At 46.0% G+C, this 23,403-nt stretch overlaps 1 protein-coding gene across 1 annotated transcript in view; it reads right to left on the bottom strand.

Moving 5' to 3' along the window:
• The window catches only part of LOC146068713 (protein unc-13 homolog A-like), a 334,746-nt gene that overhangs the window by 35,311 nt on the left and 276,032 nt on the right, over positions 1-23,403 (bottom strand). The window contains exons 39-40 of the mRNA XM_083179255.1: positions 12,694-12,774; positions 1,247-1,394 (exon numbers count right to left, since the gene is read on the bottom strand). Of these exons, the coding sequence (XP_083035381.1) occupies positions 1,247-1,394; positions 12,694-12,774 (229 nt within the window). The remainder of the gene's footprint in view (positions 1-1,246; positions 1,395-12,693; positions 12,775-23,403) is intronic.

Genomic DNA, 23,403 nt, shown 5'->3' with positions numbered 1-23,403 from the left:
CATTGTCCCGCTGCGGGGGGTGGCAGTTGGGAGACCCCCCAATCGAGTAGAATAGACGCTGTGCGCATGCGCACAGCGTTTATTCTCGTATAAAAATAGCATAAGCCGCACCCTCATTTGCATACGCCCCACCCCCTTTTCGGACGAGTGTCCCTATTTCTTCAGGCCAGAAGTTGGGAGGTATGCAGAAGTGCTTCTAGAGAGGAGGAGGCCTGTGTGCAGACAGCCACTGGATCTTAGTAGGATGGTTACTCACAGTTCTCAAGGTTTAATTCATATATACTTTTATTCTATGCGATGGACCACTACACCACAATTCAGTTATTGGTTTAATCATGCAATTGTTTGGAGGTATTCATATAAAAAGTAGTGACAGAGGAAATAATCTGGCACTCATATATACAGCTCTTCAGTTTTTTTTGTCTGGTGCCCTCTGTGGCTAACGGTCGCTGTAGCTAGTGAGGATGGATGAGGCGGCACTCTGAAGTCTTCATAAGTTGCAAGAATTTGTCCTATGTGACACTCTCAAGAAAGAAATTCTTGCAATTTATGAAGACTTCAGAGTGCCACCTCATCCATCCTGCTATATATACAGATGTGTCCTCATACATCGTGGCTCACAACGCGCTTTTTAGGCCTCAGAGTCGCGAGTTGTGGATTGCGTTATCGCCTGCGTTATGTCCCACGCCATGTAATACATAGTTTAACCACTGGGTGACTAATGTTCCACGTTAAGACTACGGTACCGAATACAACGATGTTGGAGTTGACATTGAGAGTATGAGAAATTGGCCGATCAACGTTCTTCCCTTTATAAAAGAAAAAAAATCTACAGTACTGTACAGTATCTTCTACAAAACGCAACGTCAGGTTGCCACGCAACTTCACAATAAATACAAGTACTCTGTCCCTAAAGTACAGACAAAATCTGTAGTGTGACGTTGCGCGGCAGCCGGACTGCGTTTTGTAGAAGAGATTTTTTTTGCTCATGCGCTGTACTGCTTGGGAAAAGTGACATCTGGTGGCCAATGAGTATAATTGCAGGTTACAATTACAACATTACGTTACATTTATAATGCAATTTATAACGGGACTATAGCGCAAGGAGCAGGCGCGATTCAGGCGCAATTCACATAGCGCACGTTATGCGGTACGCAGCCACGATATAAGAGGACACATCTGGATATATTCACACACAACACACACACACACAAAGAGATGTAAGGATATGTGGAAAAATTCTCACCCTGAGCAGACTGTGTTTGGACGAAGGTTTTGATGAGTGTATCCGTAGCTTGTGTGTAAAGTGAGAGTGCATAGCGCAGAGATTGCAGGTCAGGACTTTTCTCCAGGAAAGTCTTTTTAAGACCAACGCCTCCAGCATGAAAATATTGCTGTAAAAAAATAAGTAAAAAATAAACCAAGTGACAGTCCTGGCACAGCTTCAAAACAAAACAAAACCAATGATTCATTAATGTCATGCATTAATCCACAAATGCATAGTGCTGCTACAGTACACATGTTAGACCTTACTTATTGAACATGAAGTGACTGGGGTGCAGCATCTTTAATAGCATCATGTCTACATGCTGCTAACACGTGTGGATTTAAGAACAACATGGCAAAGTTTGCAGAGGTCGGGAGTATGTCTGCATAAAGAATTTGCATGGGTACCAGGGCCGGCGGAACCCGCTCAGCAAGGGATGCAAAGCATGTAGGCGCTGACCAGTAGAGGCACTATCCCTGCTCTGCACCCTGCTCCTGCTGGCTGCCGCTGCCTGTTACGCAGCATGACAGAAAGTAGCGCAAAATGAAGCACTTACCCACGCCGCTGATGTCCTGCCTGCAGGAGGGTTGGGGGAGGCAGAAGATTGCGAATCTGCATAGCATGGCTCCGGAGTTCTGCTTAACTGCAGTACTGCCAGGAGCCACTAGATGCCCCATATGTGATCCCACTGTACTACTGTAGCTCTGCCCTTATCAGTGGTGGTGAGAGATGGCCCGGGACCCTACCGAGGAGGAGCTGCTTGAGGAGTGAGTTTGTTTTTATGTGTGTCTGTATGTCTATATCTATCAATCTCTCTCTCTCTCTCTCTCTCTCTCTTTCTCTCTGCCTGCCTGTCTCCCTCTCTATATATAATCTATCTCTGCCTGCCTGTTTCTCTCTCTATAATATCTCTGCCTGCCTCTCTCTCTCTCTATATATATATATATATATATATATATATATATATATATATATATATATATATATATATATACAGTATATATATATATATATATATATATATATATATATATATATATATATTATCTATCTCTGCCTGCTTGTCTCTATATATAATCTATCTCTGCCTGCCTGTTTCTCTCTCTCTAATATCTCTCTCTCTCTCTCTCTCTCTCTCTCTCTATATATATATATTATCTATCTTTGCCTGCTTGTCTCTCTCTCTCTCTCTATAATCTATATCTGCCTGCCTGTTTCTCTCTCTATAATATACCTGCCTGTCTCTCTCTCTCTCTATATATATATATATATATATAATCTATCTCTGCCTGCCTGCCTGCCTCTCTCTCTCTTTTTGTCTATACTATCTATCTCTGCCTGTCTCTCTCGAGATCTCTGTATAGGATGCTGCTAAAATATGTCATCTTGTAGTGCACAGTGGCGCTGAGGAAGATAGGCATACAGCAACGGTGCTTTTTAAACTCACCTTTGCCAGTTATGGGTCATGGCACCTAGTGCAGTCAGTGAGTCTAAAGGTGCCCATACAAGGTGTGACGATCGCACCCTTTTTGGGCTGGATCACATTGCATTGAAACGCGATATGCTTGCAATGAGATCAGAAGGCAGTACAAAAAGTATGTGCAGCACATACTTTTTGTACTGTACGATGAGATGCCCACAAGAGCGCGCATCGCACGGTGCAAACTCACCGTGTATGGGCACCTTAAGGTACCATGTGACTGAGGTTCTAAGCAGTCAGGGTAGTCATGGCACCATGTGCACTGGGACTATTCAGTTAGTGCTGGGGACATAAGGGTCTCTGGACTTAAAAGGGTGGAGTAACGTACCACTGTTAAGTAGTGCTAGTGGGCAGCAGGGGTCAGCGGCGGCAGCAAAATTTGAATAAACAGTTGAAAACACTGAGTGACCCTCTGAATGGCTGTGCTCTCTCAGAGATCTGGCCAGTGTTTAAAAAAAAATTCTAATTCTGCTGCCGCGCTACGCTACTCCTCCACTGTTCCTCTTCCAACAAACGGGGAAGAGGTACTCTAACAAAACCTTTTTTGTAGCACAAGCTGTCCCTTTATGTGCTATGGAAGGGAAGGCGCAAAATTTTAGTTTGCAGGGGGGCCCCATACAACCTAGCACCGGCCCTGATGGGTACAATAGAACGTCTAGCAGTGTAATATGCAAAATCTCATTCTACGGTACTAGATAATTAACCCCTTCCCGCCGCAGCCTGTTTTTGCCTTCCTGACAGAGCCCTTTTTTTCAAATCTGACAGGTATCACTTAAGTGGGGATAACTTTTTTTTGCTTTTACTTATCCCAGTGATTTTGAGATTGTTTTCTCGTGACACATTGTACTTCAAGTAAGTGGTAAATTTGGGTCGATACAGTCTGTGTTTTTTTGTGAAAAATACCAAAATGTCGTAAAAAAATGGAAAATTTAGCAATTTGCAAAATGTTAAATTTTCTGCTTGTGAGACAAATAATCATACCACTCAAAATAGTTAATAACTAACATAGACCATATGTCTACTTTATGTTTCCATCATTATTTCAACTTCCTTTTAAATTTTTTGGACACTAGGAGGCTTAAAATATGAATAGAAAATTCTCAAATTTTCAAGAAAATTTCAAACACTGATTTTTTTAGGGACCAGTTCAGTTCTGATGTGACTTTGAGGGACTTGTATGTGAGACACCCCCATAAATGATGCCATTTCAAAAACTGCACCCTCACAGTATTCAAAACAGCATTTTGGAAGTTTGTTAACCCTTTAGGTGTTTCACAGGAATTAAAACAAAGTGTAGGTGAAATTTCAAAATTTCATTTTTTTTGCAGATTTGCAATTTTAATAAATTTTTCTAAGGAACACAGTAGATTTTACTAGAGAAATGTGACTAAAAATTGATTCCCCCAATTCTTTTGTTTTCATAAATATCCTATATGTGGCCCTAGTGTGCACGTTGACCAAACCACAGGCTTCATAATAGGAGCACCTACTTGATTTTGGAGCCTCCTTTTTATGAGATTATTTTTTAGGCACCATGTAGGTTTCTAGGCACCATAAGATGCTAAAAGTTAGGAACCCCCCCACAAGTGACCCCATTTTGCAAACTACACCCCTCAGGGAATTTATCTAGGGGTATAGTGTACATTTCAAACCCCCAGGGGTTTCACCAATTGTGGTACAACTGGGCAGTGAAAATGAAAAATTATTTTTTTACACAAAAATGCAGTTCTGGCTCAAAATTTTTCATTTTCACAAGGAATGAAGGAGACAAAGCACCCCAAAATCTGTGCCCCAATTTCTCCCGAGTACGGCAATGCCTCACATGTGACCAAAAAATACCATTTGGGTGCATGGCAGGACTCAGAAGGGAAGGAGTGATTTTTGTATTTTGCAGCTCAGATTCTGGTGGAATTTTGGTGGGTGCTATGTCGCATTAGCAAGACCCCCAAAGCACCAATACAGTGGAAGCCCCCCACAAATGACCCCATTTTGCAAACTACACCCCTCAGGGAATTCATCTAGGGGTATAGTGTACATTTCAAACCCCCAGGGGTTTCACCAATTTTGATACAACTGGGCTGTGCAAATGAAAAATTACATTTTTTTACACAAAAATGCAGTTCTGGCTCAAAATTTTTCATTTTCATAAGGTATGAAGGAGAAAAAGCACCCCAAAATCTGTGCCCCAATTTCTCCCGAGTATGGCAATGCCTCACATGTGACCAAAAAATACCATTTGGGTGCATGGCAGGACTCAGAAGGGAAGGAGTGATTTTTGTATTTTGCAGCTCAGATTCTGGTGGAATTTTGGTGGGTGCTATGTCGCATTAGCAAGACCCCCAAACCACCAATACAGTGGAAGCCCCCCACAAGTGACCCCATTTTGCAAACTACACCCCTCAGGGAATTCATCTAGGGGTATAGTGTACATTTCAAACCCCCAGGGGTTTCACCAATTTTGATACAACTGGGCTGTGCAAATGAAAAATTACATTTTTTTACACAAAAATGCAGTTCTGGCTCAAAATTTTTCATTTTCATAAGGTATGAAGGAGAAAAAGCACCCCAAAATCTGTGCCCCAATTTCTCCCAAGTATGGCAATGCCTCACATGTGACCAAAAAATACCATTTGGGTGCATGGCAGGACTCAAAAGGGAAGGAGTGATTTTTGTATTTTGCAGCTCAGATTCTGGTGGAATTTTGGTGGGTGCTATGTCGCATTAGCAAGACCCCCAAACCACCAATACAGTGGAAGCCCCCCACAAGTGACCCCATTTTGCAAACTACACCCCTCAGGGAATTCATCTAGGGGTATAGTGTACATTTCAAACCCCCAGGGGTTTCACCAATTTTGATACAACTGGGCTGTGCAAATGAAAAATTACATTTTTTTTACACAAAAATGCAGTTCTGGCTCAAAATTTTTCATTTTCATAAGGTATGAAGGAGAAAAAGCACCCCAAAATCTGTGCCCCAATTTCTCCCGAGTATGGCAATGTCTCACATGTGACCAAAAAATACCAGTTGGGTGCATGGCAGGACTCAGAAGGGAAGGAGTGATTTTTGTATTTTGCAGCTCAGATTCTGGTGGAATTTTGGTGGGTGCTATGTCGCATTAGCAAGACCCCCAAACCACCAATACAGTGGAAGCCCCCCACAAGTGACCCCATTTTGCAAACTACACCCCTCAGGGAATTCATCTAGGGGTATAGTGTACATTTCAAACCCCCAGGGGTTTCACCAATTTTGATACAACTGGGCTGTGCAAATGAAAAATTACATTTTTTTACACAAAAATGCAGTTCTGGCTCAAAATTTTTCATTTTAATAAGGTATGAAGGAGAAAAAGCACCCCAAAATCTGTGCCCCAATTTCTCCCGAGTATGGCAATGTCTCACATGTGACCAAAAAATACCAGTTGGGTGCATGGCAGGACTCAGAAGGGAAGGAGTGATTTTTGGATTTTGCAGCTCAGATTCTGGTGGAATTTTGGTGGGTGCTATGTCGCATTAGCAAGACCCCCGAAGCACCAATACAGTGGAAGCCCCCCACAAGTGACCCCATTTTGCAAACTACACCCCTCAGGGAATTCATCTAGGGGTATAGTGTACATTTCAAACCCCCAGGGGTTTCACCAATTTTGATACAACTGGGCTGTGCAAATGAAAAATTACATTTTTTTACACAAAAATGCAGTTCTGGCTCAAAATTTTTCATTTTCATAAGGTATGAAGGAGAAAAAGCACCCCAAAATCTGTGCCCCAATTTCTCCCAAGTATGGCAATGCCTCACATGTGACCAAAAAATACCATTTGGGTGCATGGCAGGACTCAAAAGGGAAGGAGTGATTTTTGTATTTTGCAGCTCAGATTCTGGTGGAATTTTGGTGGGTGCTATGTCGCATTAGCAAGACCCCCAAAGCACCAATACAGTGGAAGCCCCCCACAAGTGACCCCATTTTGCAAACTACACCCCTCAGGGAATTCATCTAGGGGTATACTGTACATTTCAAACCCCCAGGGGTTTCACCAATTTTGATACAACTGGGCTGTGCAAATGAAAAATTACATTTTTTTACACAAAAATACAGTTCTGGCTCAAAATTTTTCATTTTCATAAGGTATGAAGGAGAAAAAGCACCCCAAAATCTGTGCCCCAATTTCTCCCGAGTACGGCAATGCTTCATGTGTGACCAAAAAATGGCAGGACTCAGAAGGGAAGGAGTGATATTTGGATTTTGCAGCACAGATTCTGGTGGAATGTTGGTGGGTGCTATGTCGCATTAGCAAGACCCCCAAAGCACCAATACAGTGGAACCCCCCCCACAAGTGACCCCATTTTGCAAACTACACCCCTCAGGGAATTCATCTAGGGGTATAGTGTACATTTCAAACCCCCAGGGGTTTCACCAATTTTGATACAACTGGGCTGTGCAAATGAAAAATTACATTTTTTTTACACAAAAATGCAGTTCTGGCTCAAAATTTTTCATTTTCATAATGTATGAAGGAGAAAAAGCACCCCAAAATCTGTGCCCCAATTTCTCCCGAGTACGGCAATGCCTCACATGTGACCAAAAAATACCAGTTGGGTGCATGGCAGGACTCAGAACGGAAGGAGTGATTTTGAGATTTTGCGGCTCAGATTCTGGTGGAATGAATGGTGGGTGCTATGTGGCATTAGCAAGACCCCCGAAGCACGGTGAAATGATGAACCTAATAATCCATAGATGTGTGGTATATTTTAAAACACTCCTTTATACATAGGCCGGGTTTGTCGGGGCAAGTGTCACACTGGAAAATAGTTTGCTTTCTTATTCCCTTTTTATAGCAAACTTTGCACCTTTTTTGTGTCCTGCCCTTTTTTCCAGTGGAGGGGATTTCATCAGGAAAATGCTGCCCTGGTACAATACGGGGGCCAGTACTAGAAGTACTGGGGCCCTCTGCCTGCTGGTTCCCAAATATTAGGCCCTTTATGACTTCCTCTTGAAAGTGCATAAATGTCCCCCTCTGGCTGGTAGAACGGAATAGCACGTAAGCGTTATACAGTGCCATCTGGATGATATACACGGCCAGCTTCTTGTACCAGATTTTTGTTTTCCGCAGGGCACTGTACGGCTTCAGTACCTGATCTGAAAGATCCACTCCGCCCATGTACTTATTGTAATCCAGGATACAATTAGGTTTTGAGGTGTGGGTACTGGTACCTCGTACAGGGACGGAGGTGGTACTGTCTCCATGAATTGTTGTCAGTATAAGGACATCCCTCTTGTCCTTATATTTGACCAACAACATATTTTCGGTGGATTGTGCCCTGCTTTCACCCCTTCTCATTACTTGGGCAATGTGCGTTTTTGGGAGGCCTCTTTGGTTCTTGCGCACAGTACCGCAAGCTGCTGTACCTCTTGAACCAAGGGCCTTAAACAGGGGGATGCTAGTGTAAAAGTTATCCACATAGAGGTGATAACCTTTATCCAGGAAGGGGTGCACTAAATCCCAGACAATTTTTCCACTAACACCTACGAGGGAGGGGGGGCATTCTGGCGGTTCAATTCTTGAATCCTTCCCTTCATATACCCTAAACCTGTGAGTGTACCCTGAGGTGCTTTCACACAGCTTATACATTTTTATGCCATACCTTGCCCTCTTATTGGGAAGGTACTGGCGGAATTTAACCCTTCCTTTAAAATGTATAAGGGACTCGTCTATGCAAATGAATTTATCTGGGATGTACATCTCTGCAAATTTGGCACTGAAATGATCAATGACCGGCCTGACTTTGAATAGCCGGTCAAAGGTGGGATCATCTCTGGGTGGGCACTGTGCATTATCGTTGTAATGCAAAAATTTAAGGATTAACTCAAAACGAGTCCGGGTTATGGCCATACGATACAGTGGGGTGCTGTACAGAACATCTGTACTCCAATATTGCCAAATTTCTGGCTTTTTTACTATGCCCATATGAAACACCAGACCCCAAAACGTCATCATCTCTACAGGGGTCCACCTAGCAAATGATGACGTGGGGTTTTGAGCAATAAACTGCTGGGCATATAAATTAGTTTGGTCCACCATTAAATTTATAAAATCATCAGAGAAAAATAATTCGAAAAAGTCAATTTCTCTGAGACCTGTGGAATCAAATTGGATTCCTGGGATGGCCAAAAACTCAGGAACCTGGGGCTCAAAATTGTCTGGTGGTGGGGTCCATACGAGATCAATTATTGGGGGGGGGTCTCAGCTGCTCTACGGGTGCGTCTTTGAGGGGGTCCCTCATCACTAGAGGAGGAAGAGGAGCTTAAGATGAATCCTTCAAATTCCCTGCTTGCATCACTGGCTGTGTCAGAGTCAGAGGCAAGCATGGCATATGCCTCCTCCGCTGAATACATTCTTCTGGATGACTGGGATGACATTTGGGATGACATTTGGGATGCCATTTTTATTTTTGTGTTTCTGGTAGTGAAATGTTTCAACACGTGTATAGTGTAGGGGGGGTACAAACTTTATTTCAACCCGGGGGGGTATGTAGTGTGTAGTGTGTATGTAGTGCAGAAAAAAAAAAAAAAGGCCCTGCGCCAAAAATTGAGCACAGATGTTGGTCAGTAACGTCCGTCACTGAACAGCGCTCAAAGGCAACAGGAATTTGATAAAAAAAAAAAAAAAAATAGATCAACCCTGTGCCGAAAAAGCTGATCAGTGATATACGTCACTGATCAGCGCACAGTGGCCACAGGACACCCACAAAATCACAGTGTGTGTAAAAAAAAAATTAAAAAAAGACCCCACAGCACCCTCAAAAAAAAAAAAAAAAAGGTGATCACTGATGCGACACTGATTACCAGTGAGGGGCAGCAGGTGCACAACCTTTGGTGCAACTGGCAGCAACTGACAGGTATATATAAAAAAAAAAAACCCTGCACCCCCAAAAAGTTGCTGATCAGCACAGATATACTGATCAGCACAAAAGGGGGGGCAGCAGACACAAAATATAGCACTCTCTATCACTCTCTGTCACTATCTCTCTATCTCTCACTATCTATCACTCTATGACACTGCAGCAGCAGCACTGACAGCTATATATATAAAAAAAAACCTGCACCCCCAAAAAGTTGCTGATCAGCACAGATATACTGATCAGCACAAAAGGGGGGGCAGCAGACACAAAATATAGCACTCTCTATCACTCTCTGTCACTATCTCTCTCTATCTCTCTATCTCTCACTATCACTCTATGACACTGCAGCAGCAGCACTGACAGGTATATATATAAAAAAAAAAAACAGCACCCCCAAAAAGTTGCTGATCAGCACAGATATACTGATCAGCACAACGGGGGGGGGGGGGGCAGCAGACACAAAATATAGCACTCTCTGTCACTATCTCTCTCTATCTCTCTATCTATAACTCTATCACACTGCAGCAGCACAACACAGGAAGTCACAAGAAGTCACAAGATCCAGGAAGCATCCAGCACGCTACAAGCAGTGATCAGGTAAGTATTTGCAAGGATCAGGTCAGTATATCACGGCAGATAGGCACGGTGACCGCACTGCACGCAATTCCAGACCGGAATGGCGTCTGCAGTGCAGTCACCGTTAGTTTAAATCACCCTCCATGGCTGTGATTGGTCCGTCGGTCCGACGGACCAATCACGGCCTTTGGGGGCGGGTGGGGTGAGGTGGGGTGACACCAGTGTCACCCTTACACCCCGTGGTAAAAGGTGCTGTACTTTACAGCACCAATCACCACCGATCCCTGTGTCACCGGCGAACGTTATTCGCCGGTACACAGAAAACGCTGTAATTGGCTGTTCACAGCGATCGCCGAACGGGGGGGGGCATCGCTGCCCCCCCTGGGCGGCGAGGGGGGATGTCTGCTGTCAGGGACAGCAGACATCTCCAAACTGTCACCGCGTCTATAGACGCAGTGACAGTTTAAAGCCATGACGTACATGTACGTCATGTGTCGGGAAGTACATCCCGGCCATGACGAACATGTACGTCAAATGTCGGGAAGGGGTTAAAAATGACATACAGAGGTAAAAATGGTGCACTGTTTGCACTGTTGGGATGCATGGACATTTGCTCTCTGTAACCGGGAGTGTTGATTTTTACACCCGCTTTGAGAAATTCTCTTGGGTTTTGTACTAAATTGTTAATGGAATGGATCTGGTGTCTTACACTTTTGGGGAAAAAAGCATTTCTGTATACACATTACCCAATGTAGAGCAAAGCTTCAGACATACCAAAGCACCACAAAGTAAAGGCAGAGCCAATGTCATGATTCATTTAAGCCATAAATCAGGCAATACACTGCAGTATTTGTAGAGAAGATATTTAGTATAGTCAAAAGACTTGTTTTAAAAGAGGTTGGATATTGATGACATTTATGAAATGTTTAAATCTTTGCATCCCCTTCAAACATTTCCACATACAGTATCTGCATACCTCAATCCACTACTATTTTGTGAATATGTCTCCCAGATATTCCGCTTTATGGGCCTTATTCAGATCTGAGCTCAGTACATATTTGTTCGGAAAATGGGCAAAACTATGTGCACTGCAGGTGGAGCAGATGTAACATGTATAGAGAGAGTTAAGGTCCCATACACTAGTAAGATTTATCTTCAGATCTGGCTGGTTGGAACGAAAACATGATTATGGATGAGTGACAGTTTGTCAGTTTTCCAGCATTTCCAAGCAAATGGTCAATTGTCATTTGCTCTCATCCATAAAGATGTTTTTGCTCCACCCAGCCAGATCTGAAGATAAATCTGCGTGTGTATGGCCACCTTTAGATTTGTGTGAGATATTTTGTTTCTGTGCAGGGTAAATACTGGCTGCATTACTTTTACACTGCAATTTAGATTTCAGTTTCAGCACACCCCACCCAAATTTAACTCTGTTTGCACAGGTTCCATCTGTTCCATCTGCAGTGCACATAGTTTCGCCCATTTTCCAAAGAAATTTGTACTGAGCTCAGATCTGAATAAGGCCCTATGTATGGTCAGCTTGCAAAGAGCAAGACGACCATACATACAGTATGGCAGAATATCTATTGCAGCTATTGAAAATGTAAGTGTTTCTGGCTACACATTGCCTGTGTGTTGTAATGTAAATGATGGTTGTACTAATGATGTCACAAAGGGGTGCAGACTGCACCAGGGGGCTAATCTTCCAATTTCCGCATTTTCATATTCTCTAACCCCCCTCCGCTGGGTCAATGCTGTGGAGGGTATCGCCACCCTACATACCCTGTAGAAGCCTGTACCGGTGCCGCATCGCTTAGGCCAGCTCTTATCACAAGAGCTGTCCCTTGCATTACTAATCTCATATGTTAGTGCATATGCGATTAGTAAGAATGCGGTAGCCGGTGGTTTCGGCGGATGTTAGTACATCCCTCCCATAAAGTGCTTATGTGCATTACATGATTCAGTGGGGGAAATTTACTCAGATGGGAGTTCTATTTCATATGGGCTGTTGCTATGTGCAATCAATCAGATACTATCTATTATCTTCTAGAAGGTGCTACATAAATAAGAAGTAAATTCTGATTGGTTGCTCATAGCAACATCCCATGTGAAATAGAACTCCCAATATTAGTAAATGTCCCTCTGTGTGGCATATCTTTGTGTATTTCCACACTGCACATGCCCAGAAAGAAAGAGGACACAAATAGGCGATTTCAGATTGGGGCGTATTAATCACTGTTTTCCTTACAGATTCTGTAAAGGGCTCTTTGCATTAGTTATTTGCATCCACTCTAGGAAGTGCATCTTTTGCATATGCTGATGATGTTGACTTGTCATAAAGTATGTGCAAATGCAGTTTATTATTATTGCGATCACATTTGTTGTTAGTACAGATTTTTGGATTAATATGCTCAAAATACAAATGAAAACATTTTGAAAAAAAAAAAATAATAAAAAAAAAACCCTCTAAATTACCTTAATGGTGTCCAGTGCAAGCTCCACTACAGCACACTGCTTTGGGGTCAAGCTCTTTGCCTCCTCCCTTACCATGTGATCCTTCAAAACAAACAAACAAAAACCCATTTTTTTAATTAGTTAAAAAAATGAAAAATCACTGCTAAATTACTGGCCTACAGGGATTATTCCGGTAATGATAGGCTAGCCACACTTCACATATTTGTCTTTGGAAATTAATATGTTTGAAACGAGAGAACCTGTCAAATGGATGAACATGGGCATCAATCATTATGCTTTGCAGCCAAAGGTAAATAACATGAACAAAGTAAAATTTTGGGAAGAAACAGAAAACGGTACTTATGTAATATCTGGGCTCCCGTTTTTCTTATGAGACCGCGTCCCCTCGCGGGGCTCGCTATGCTCGCCACGCTTCGGGCACGGTGGCTCGCTGCGCTCGCCACACTATATAAAATCACCTCGATGCGTAGTTGGATAGTAGGGGTATGAAAAAAATGGGGTGCATTTAACATGGGAGCCCAGATAATACATAAGTACCGGCCAGTCAAACAGGTTGATTCTCCATTTGTAGGGCCACAGGGATTTGAAAGAGTGGCTCTTATATGGCATATATTATATCCCAGCTCCAATACTATAATACTCTAATTGTGGCCACATGTCCTTATGCACACTTGACAGATGCCGCTTTATTTTAATGAACCTGGTTATTAGTACTGTATTTTTTTCATTGCTAACTACATATGGAGCCACTCGTTAGATGGGACCTGGCGTTACTATCGCCATGCGCCAGGTCTGCCCTTTGCCAGGAATGGGGCGAGAGCGCACATGCGCACGCCCCATTCTCTTTATCGCCACTGGAAGGTCCCTGCTCCCTACCCCGCTCCCTGATGTCTGCACACCAAAGCCCCCACTACAACCCTTCTGCAGGGCCGAAGCTTGCCTGTCTGTGACCGCCCATCTGAGGTAATGTACAGTGGGACACACAAAGAGTGAGCCACTCGTGCGTCCCCACCCCCCAATCTGCCATCCACAAGCTCCACTAGAAACCGCGATATGGCGAGCTGGCGGGCTGGCTGAGAGGGGCTTCATCTGTATATAACTTGATAGGTGTTATATATATATATATATATATATATATATATATATATATATATATATATATATATATATATATATATAACATTAAACTAACTATTTAGATGTGTCCTCAAACATGTAGCCTCAATATGTCATGCAACACATGATGCCTGACAGGTGTATGATGCCACGTCCTTCACAATTCTGCTAACTCGGGTATCTTTTGTGGCAAAAAAAACTAGTACTCCTAAATTGTGCTGATTATTGTAACATACAGATGTAGCCGGGCTCATCCTTGCAGGGGATGGTGATGCTGCCACCATCCCCCGCCAGCGGCCGGCTACCGCCAGGGGCGTGCGCACGAGACGCCCATGCTCCCCATGGCAACAGAGCTACGGAGCTTGGCGGTGGTCCCCGCTGCTTCCCCCGCCATTACCACCGGTCCCCCTCACCACCCCAAACCCCCCCGAACTGGGCAGCATCTCCCTGAAGTGGATACGGGCAGGGAGACGCTGCCCATCTGCCGTGCTAGTCTCTATCACCGACGCTCGCCAGTGAAAGGATGAGCCCGGCTCCATCTATATGACACTTGTATATTGTGTATGTATTCGGAGTAGAACAAAATTTGTATTGAAAAAACTACAGCTACTACAATGTAGCACTGCATCACTGCATATACAGATTCAGAGACTCAGTCGCACACAGATATACAAGTCTCATACAGTATATAAAATTACTCATCATTCTCCTCCTGCAGCCTAGTTACACTGCATTGTAAATAGCACAAACTTTCAAGAAAAAAAGAAGCAATAAAAATGCACAACTCTAGAACATTCTAACGCTATATGGAGTGCCAAGAAGGGCTGTTTTGTGTGACTGACGCAAAGATGTATGAGGACTAGAGATGTGCGGCGGCCACTTTTTCGGGTTTTGGTTTTGGATCTGGATCTCCCTTCGTGTTTTGGATCTGGATTGGTTTTGGCAAAACCTGGCACATCTTGGAAGCAGAGCGGCACTGCAGGGGCAGACTGGGTGGCAGTTTAATAAACTACCCCAAAAAAAGAGAAATGCTCCAAAGAGCAAAAATACAAAGAGGTGCAAGATGAAATTGTCCTTGGGCCCTCCCACCCACCCTTATGTATACAGGACATGCACAGTTTAACAAACCAATCGTTTCAGCGACAGGGACTTCAGCGGCAGGGACTGTCACATGTGGCTGAAACGATTGGTTTGTTTGGGCCCCCACAAAACAAGCTGGCAATGGGCAGTGCACAAACTGGCTTTACAAGATGTCATCATAAAAAAAGAAAAAAATGCTCCAAAGACCAAAAAATAGAAAGAGGTGCAAGATGAAATTGTCAACAAGCTGGCAATGGGCAGTGCACAAACTGGTTTTACGAGATGTCATCCTTAGCATCCGATTCCTCACCCTCATCCTCTTCTTCACACACAATTCATTTGTCATAGCTGGAATCAAACAATACAGGAGGACTGTGTGTATTAGGACGTAAATGCTGGTGAAGGAGGTCCAGTTGTTGAAATTTGAAATACATTTTTATGAACATCATCTTCTCCACGTTTTGTGGAAGTAACCTCCTACGCTGATTGCTAACAAGGTTCCCAGCTGCATTGAAGACTCCTTCAGAATATACACTGGAGGGTGGGGAACTTAAATAAAGCAAAGCCAGTTTGTGCAAAGGCTGCCACATTGCCTTTTTATCTTGCCAATAATAGAATGGACAGTCTGACATACCTATATCAATGCTATCGATAAAGTAATCATCCACCATTCTATCAATTGTGATAGCATCATAGGCAGTAGCAGTAGACCTGTCCATTATGGTAGGAAGCTCCTTCAGTCCGGAACAGGGGCCTAATTCTAGTTCACTCTTTCTGCCAAAATCCTTCTTAGATAGACAAAACCATGTGCACTGCAGGGGGCAGATGTAACATGTGCCGAGAGAATTAGATTTGGGTGAGTTATTTTGTTTCTGTGCAGGGTAAATACTGACTGCTTTATTTTTACACCGCAATATAGATCTCACTTTGAAGTAAAACCCCACCCAAATCTAATTCTCTCTGCACAAGTTACATCTGCCCCTCTGCAGTGCACATGGTTTTGTCCATCTAAGAAGGATTTTGGCAGAAAGAGTGAACTAGAATAAGGCCCTAGATGTCAAATATATTTCCGCACTGAATAGCAGTGGGTCTCTTAGGAAAATGTAGTTTTTTCCTCACAACCCCAGTGGGAGAAACTGAAGGAGGAGTTGTGTGACTGCCACATTCTGCTTCGGCTGACATTTTTTGGACCAAGAGGTCTTTGCACCTCTGCAGATTTGTGCCCATTGGTAACAAAGACACAATGTAAGACTTAAACCTAGGATCCAGTATTGTCGCCAAAATATAATGATCTGATTTTAAGAGATCAATGACCCTTGGATCCTTGCAAAGTGAATTACGGGCGTGATCTACTAGTCCTACATATTTAGCAGATTCACTCTGCTTCAACTTATCCTTCAATTTCTCCAACTGCTTTTGCAAAAGGCCTATCAAGGGAATGACCTGACTCAAGCTGGCAGTGTCAGAACTAACTTTGCGTGTAGCAACCTCGAAGGGCTTCAGGATCTTGCACAACACAGAAATTATTCTCCACTGAGCTTGACTCAGGTGCATTCCCGTTCCTCTCCCTATGTCATAGGTCGAGGTGTAGCTTTGGATGGCCTTTTGCTGCTCTTCCATCTGCTGAAGCATATAGAGGGTGGAAATAGAAGGTGGAATTCCCCCTTGTGACCACCTCTTGCTTCAGCTGATGGCAGGGCAAATTTAGCATTTCTTGTAAGTGTTGCAATCTCCTGCACGCACTTGCAGAATGGCGAAAATGTCCACAAATTTTCCGGACAACTGCCAACATCTCTTGAACACCCCTGTCATATTTCAAGAAATGTTGCACCTCCAAATTTATTGTGTGAGCAAAACATGGGACATGTTGGAATTTGCCCAGATGTAATGAACTCACAATATTGATGGCATTGTCAGATACCTTCAAATCCTGAGGAGAGTCCAAGTGGGGTAAGCCATTGCGCAATGACTTGCCGTAGTTTTTCTAGGAGGTTTTCAGCTGTATGCCTTTTACTGAAACCTGTGATACACAGAGTATCCTGCCTCTGAATGACAATGGGAAATGATGTTGCTGCTGTTGGTGCTGCTGCTGAAGGCAATACATCTACCCAGTGGGCAGTCACAGTCATGTAGTCTTTAGTTTGCCCTGTTCCGCTTGTCCACATATCCGTGGTTAAGTGGACAGTAGGTGCAGTGGCATTTTTTAGGACACTAAACGCTATTTTTAATGTTCGTGTACAGTCTGGGTATTGCCTCCCTGGAGAAGAGGAACCTAGATGGAATTTGGTACCGGGGACACAGGACCTCAAGCAACTCGGTAAAAACCACAGAATTAATTGCGGATACTGGACACACGTCTAATACCAACTGTCATGCACCGGGGTTCCTTGTGTTCCCGGCTGTGACCGTGGTGGACCAGTGGAGGGCGCTGGGGAGCAGGACACAGGAGGTTTGAGGTAGTCGGAACTCATGCACGGAGGATGGAGGAAGACGACCTGCCGGGGACACAGAGGATTGGCTGAGACCTAAAGCAGAGGCGCGGGGTCTAAGTCGACAGTGGTATTCACCAGGGAACCCCGCAAGGGGATATGGACTTCGCTGCAACTGCCGACCAGGTCGCGGCCCTCTGCCCAGGTTCCCCTGTGGCTTTTGGCAGGGTTTAGAACACAAGAGTCTTTTACGGGGTACTTAAACCATCGATGGTGGTCGATGGCACTGAATGCTATACAGCAACACAGAGGGTACTTGAGAGTGAGAGATGCGGCCTGGAAGCCAAGGATGACACGAGGGTAGCACAGGGGGAACGCTGGAGACACTGGAAACACTGGGGCGGCTAGGGAGCCGATACTTGAGATCACTGGGGATCGCTGGAGCGGCTTGGGAGCCGGTACGGGGGATCACTGGGGATCACTGGAGCGACCTGGGAGCCGATGCTGGGGATCACTGGGGATCGCTGGAGCGGCCTGAGAGCCGATACTGGGGATCACTGGGGATCGCTTGGAGCGGCCTGAGAGCCGATACTGGGGATCCCTGGGGATCGCTGGAGCGGCCTGAGAGCCGATACTGGGGATCACTGGGGATCACTGGAGCGGCCCGAGAGCCGAGAGGAGACGAGCACGGAACCCACGGATAACCGGACACTGAGTAAGTAACCTGGGCTGCACGAGAAGACAGGATCACACGGCAGATGGAGACACGTGGAGACTTCTGGCAGGAGTGGAATGACCAGGACGCTGAGAGTAACACAGGTGACAGCGGACTCAGGAAACTGGACCTCTGGAGCACGTGGGGACGATAGCAAGCAGCCTGGGAGCTGCGAGGCGGCCTGGGAGCCGGGGTTGTCGTTGGCAGCCTGGGAGCTGCGAGGCGGCCTGGGAGCCGGGGTTGTAGTTGGCAGCCTGGGAGCTGCGAGGCGGCCTGGGAGCCGGGGTGGTAGTTGGCAGCCTGGGAGCTGCGAGGCGGCCTGGGAGCCGGGGTTGTAGTTGGCAGCCTGGGAGCTGCGAGGCGGCCTGGGAGCCGGGGTTGTAGTTGGCAGCCTGGGAGCTGCGGGATGGCCTGGGAGCCGGTGATGACAGTTGGCAGCCTGGGAGCTGCAGGATGGCCTGGGAGCCGGAGATGACGACCTGGGAGTCGTTGGTCTATGATATCGATAACCAGGAGAGAATGTCGGAGTCTCTGGAGGCACTTTGGAAAACAGTTGACACGGGATGTCGACAACAGGTGTTTGTGTGACAATACTTGAGTGCGGCAACTGGTGGACGTCGGAGATGACACAGATGATGTTAGTCACCAGGGGACGACAGAAGCACAGAGTCTCTGGAGGCACTTTGAGAAACAGTTGACACAATGTCGACAATAGACGATAAGGTGACAACACTTGGATGCAGCAACTGATGGACGTCAGGGATGACACGGATGATGTTAGTCAAGGATAGACGGCAGAAGCTGAGTGTCGACTGTGAGGTAGACAGTGCCTGTCGACAGATCAGGACTGTGATGGTATAAAGTCACTGAAAGGTTTGAAGGTAGTTTGGCCTGGGAGCCAAGGGGTCTAGCCTGGAAGCTAGTGGGGATTTGCTAGCCAGTGTCAGCGATATCCTCTGCAGGGGATAACTTGCTAACTCAACCGCAGTGATGAAATTAGCAGGAGTCTCTGGAGATGAATGGAACCAGGTAAGTAGCAGCAGGACACTAGGAGCAGGTATCACTGGAGACTGGATAGCCAGGAGCCTTGGGATTCTCTGTCTCTGGGGTAACCACACAGGAAGCAGAATGAACATTTGTTCAAGGCAAGGAGGACTCTGGGAAGCTGGCTTATATTCCTCCAGGTGATTACTTGATTGTCTGCAGCAGCAGACAGAACCAGGAAGTATGCCTTGAGTTACCTGGATCATGTGACTGGTGCTGAACTCAGGGAGCTTCACTGGAGTCTTAATCACTGAGAATGCAGAGCAGCTGTAGCTGCAGCAGCAGCTAGGACACAGACAGGCATGGAACATCAGAAAATAATGTGAAACAGGTCAGGTTCATGACAGTACCCCCCCCTTTAGGGGTGGACTCCGAACACCCCAATGAACTAGGTAGGAGAGCTGAAGAGCTCCCAAACTGAGCTTTTTCACAGATGTTCTCAGTTTTCATCTTCGGAACAGGTGGACCATCCATCATCGACAAAAACTGAATTTATTGGAGTATCTTCCTGGAGAAAAACATGGTCGGGAAGGATAGAACCTCCCGGGAAGGGAGTTTCATCATAAACTGGGTCATAATCGGAATCTGAGTCCAATTCTAATGGACGTATATGATTCTTTCTCTTGGAGGCATCAGATAGAGAGTCCTGTAAATAATGTAAAGCAGAAGAACCAATATAGATTGCAGAGTCTGAATGATCAGTATTCTTCTCTTTAGGGACAGAAGTGATGTTAGCTGGTACATCCATGGGACTAGAATTTCTCAAAGGACCTGTAGAAGAGCAGAGTGAAACTACACCCAACCTCAAGTCAGGAGAATGGGGTATAGAAACATCTTTAGTTCTGGAGATATGATGATTCTTAATATATGGATCCTGGAAAACCTGGTCTTTTTCAAGTTTGGATACACCAGAAAATTGAGACTGCTGATATACAGTGGGGGAATTCCAATTTTTTAATTGAGAAATGCTTTGATCCAATATAACTTGTTCTTGTTCGGAAAGTGATGGTGCTGTAGTGGATAAGCTCTTAGTGACCCTGGTGGAACTTTTCAAAGATCCCAAAGGAGCTGGTTTTGGAGGGAATTCTTTCTGAACTGCTTTTAGAAATGCCGAGAGGTCACCAAGTATAGGATCCTTAGATTCGATGAGGGGATTAGCCCATTCCAAGGCTTTACCTTTGAAGGAGAGCAGTAAAAGTCTAACTGCGTTAACAGGAGTTATGACTAATGATGGATCAGAATCCATCTGTGCGAGGATTTTTTGAACAATACAGCGAAATTGGGCAAAATCATCTTCAAAGTATAATGAGGAACTACTTACAGTAGCATCTTTAGGTGAGGTACTTGGGACGATGGAAGAAGTCTCTGGGACTGTGGTAACAACTTCATCCGTTGGGAGCAGGCTGTCTATTGAAGAATTTGAACCTAAACCCCCTTTTGGGTTTACAATGGAAAGTTCATTACTAAGAGGATCGGACTGAAGTTCGACACTGGGACAGACGGAATCTGGGCTGGAACCGGAACGGACTGAATCCGGGCATTCAGATGGTCCATCTTGGACCTGGACTACACAGGATGTAGACATCATGGCACTGGAAGAAGGATGACCTGGAGTATATGGTTTGGGTGCCATTTCTGGAACTGGAGAAACAGATACCCCTGCTGGGGTCAGAGCATCAGATGCCTCACTGGAGGCTGATATTTTCAATATACTTCCTTGGACTGTAGCTTCAGATGTCCTAACACGAGCTACGGGATCAGGTACCTCATCCGAGGCTACAGATACAGATGTTTTACTTGGGACTAAGGAATCTGAGATCCTTTTAGCGATGCGAGACTTGTACATCCTCTTCGGGTTCTCAGACTTGGAACTAGGAATATGCGTGACTGAGGCTGAGGACGTGGAAGCAGATGTTTCAGAATACTTATGCATAAGAGGCCTGCGGCATTGAGGCTTGTCACCCTTCCTGGATGTACAGAGGTTACAGTCTCGAATAAGGTGACTAGCACTGCCACAATAGAAGCATAGGTGGAGCTGTCTGCGACGCTGGCGTTCAGCTTCCGAGCATTTGGGATGCGAGAATCTAATGACTTTATCTTCACACTGCATGGAAGAGAATGGATTATTTCTGAGAGAGGTAATGACAGGGGATTGTTTTATTGCAGTGGGTCGAGCAGAACTTCTTGCGGTAACTTGTGTACTCTGGAGAATCTCTGGTATTAGCATTATTATAGTGGACAGAAGACTTTGCAGCTGTCCCAACAAGCTATGAAGAACACTCAGAGGCTCAGAATCCCTTTGGCAAGGGAACTGGGAAATCCGTGGACAATTCATGGGTGACAGGGGACAGGAAACTGGAACAACCGGAGTTGAATTGGAACATGGACTAGAAGTACGCAGGAATTGCTGGAGATCGTCCAAACAGGAAGCGACAGCAGGTGATGCAAAAAATTTTTGGGCAGTCGACGCAGGAGGTGTCAACGACTGCTGTATAGTGTCCAATCGAGTGGATACTCCCTGGAGACTCTTCGTTATCCACTGCTGAGTGGTTTCTTGGATCTTCATACGGGCGAAGACATCTGAAAGAGCCGCTGGTCCCACACTTGGGCCGTGAGCCGAGTCCATCGGCCTTGAACAATCTGTCATGCACCGGGGTTCCTTGTGTTCCCGGCTGTGACCGTGGTGGACCAGTGGAGGGCGCTGGGGAGCAGGACACAGGAGGTTTGAGGTAGTCGGAACTCATGCACGGAGGATGGAGGAAGACGACCTGCCGGGGACACAGAGGATTGGCTGAGACCTAAAGCAGAGGCGCGGGGTCTAAGTCGACAGTGGTATTCACCAGGGAACCCCGCAAGGGGATATGGACTTCGCTGCAACTGCCGACCAGGTCGCGGCCCTCTGCCCAGGTTCCCCTGTGGCTTTTGGCAGGGTTTAGAACACAAGAGTCTTTTACGGGGTACTTAAACCATCGATGGTGGTCGATGGCACTGAATGCTATACAGCAACACAGAGGGTACTTGAGAGTGAGAGATGCGGCCTGGAAGCCAAGGATGACACGAGGGTAGCACAGGGGGAACGCTGGAGACACTGGAAACACTGGGGCGGCTAGGGAGCCGATACTTGAGATCACTGGGGATCGCTGGAGCGGCTTGGGAGCCGGTACGGGGGATCACTGGGGATCACTGGAGCGACCTGGGAGCCGATGCTGGGGATCACTGGGGATCGCTGGAGCGGCCTGAGAGCCGATACTGGGGATCACTGGGGATCGCTTGGAGCGGCCTGAGAGCTGATACTGGGGATCCCTGGTGATCGCTGGAGCGGCCTGAGAGCCGATACTGGGGATCACTGGGGATCACTGGAGCGGCCCGAGAGCCGAGAGGAGACGAGCACGGAACCCACGGATAACCGGACACTGAGTAAGTAACCTGGGCTGCACGAGAAGACAGGATCACACGGCAGATGGAGACACGTGGAGACTTCTGGCAGGAGTGGAATGACCAGGACGCTGAGAGTAACACAGGTGACAGCGGACTCAGGAAACTGGACCTCTGGAGCACGTGGGGACGATAGCAAGCAGCCTGGGAGCTGCGAGGCGGCCTGGGAGCCGGGGTTGTCGTTGGCAGCCTGGGAGCTGCGAGGCGGCCTGGGAGCCGGGGTTGTAGTTGGCAGCCTGGGAGCTGTGAGGCGGCCTGGGAGCCGGGGTGGTAGTTGGCAGCCTGGGAGCTGCGAGGCGGCCTGGGAGCCGGGGTTGTAGTTGGCAGCCTGGGAGCTGCGAGGCGGCCTGGGAGCCGGGGTTGTAGTTGGCAGCCTGGGAGCTGCGGGATGGCCTGGGAGCCGGTGATGACAGTTGGCAGCCTGGGAGCTGCAGGATGGCCTGGGAGCCGGAGATGACGACCTGGGAGTTGTTGGTCTATGATATCGATAACCAGGAGAGAATGTCGGAGTCTCTGGAGGCACTTTGGAAAACAGTTGACACGGGATGTCGACAACAGGTGTTTGTGTGACAATACTTGAGTGCGGCAACTGGTGGACGTCGGAGATGACACAGATGATGTTAGTCACCAGGGGACGACAGAAGCACAGAGTCTCTGGAGGCACTTTGAGAAACAGTTGACACAATGTCGACAATAGACGATAAGGTGACAACACTTGGATGCAGCAACTGATGGACGTCAGGGATGACACGGATGATGTTAGTCAAGGATAGACGGCAGAAGCTGAGTGTCGACTGTGAGGTAGACAGTGCCTGTCGACAGATCAGGACTGTGATGGTATAAAGTCACTGAAAGGTTTGAAGGTAGTTTGGCCTGGGAGCCAAGGGGTCT

This window comes from Crinia signifera, chromosome 1 (genome assembly GCF_055691185.1).
Source record: "Crinia signifera chromosome 1, ASM5569118v1, whole genome shotgun sequence".
NCBI classification, from domain to species: domain Eukaryota; kingdom Metazoa; phylum Chordata; class Amphibia; order Anura; family Myobatrachidae; genus Crinia; species Crinia signifera.
This window is presented reverse-complemented; position numbering and strand designations above follow the sequence as displayed.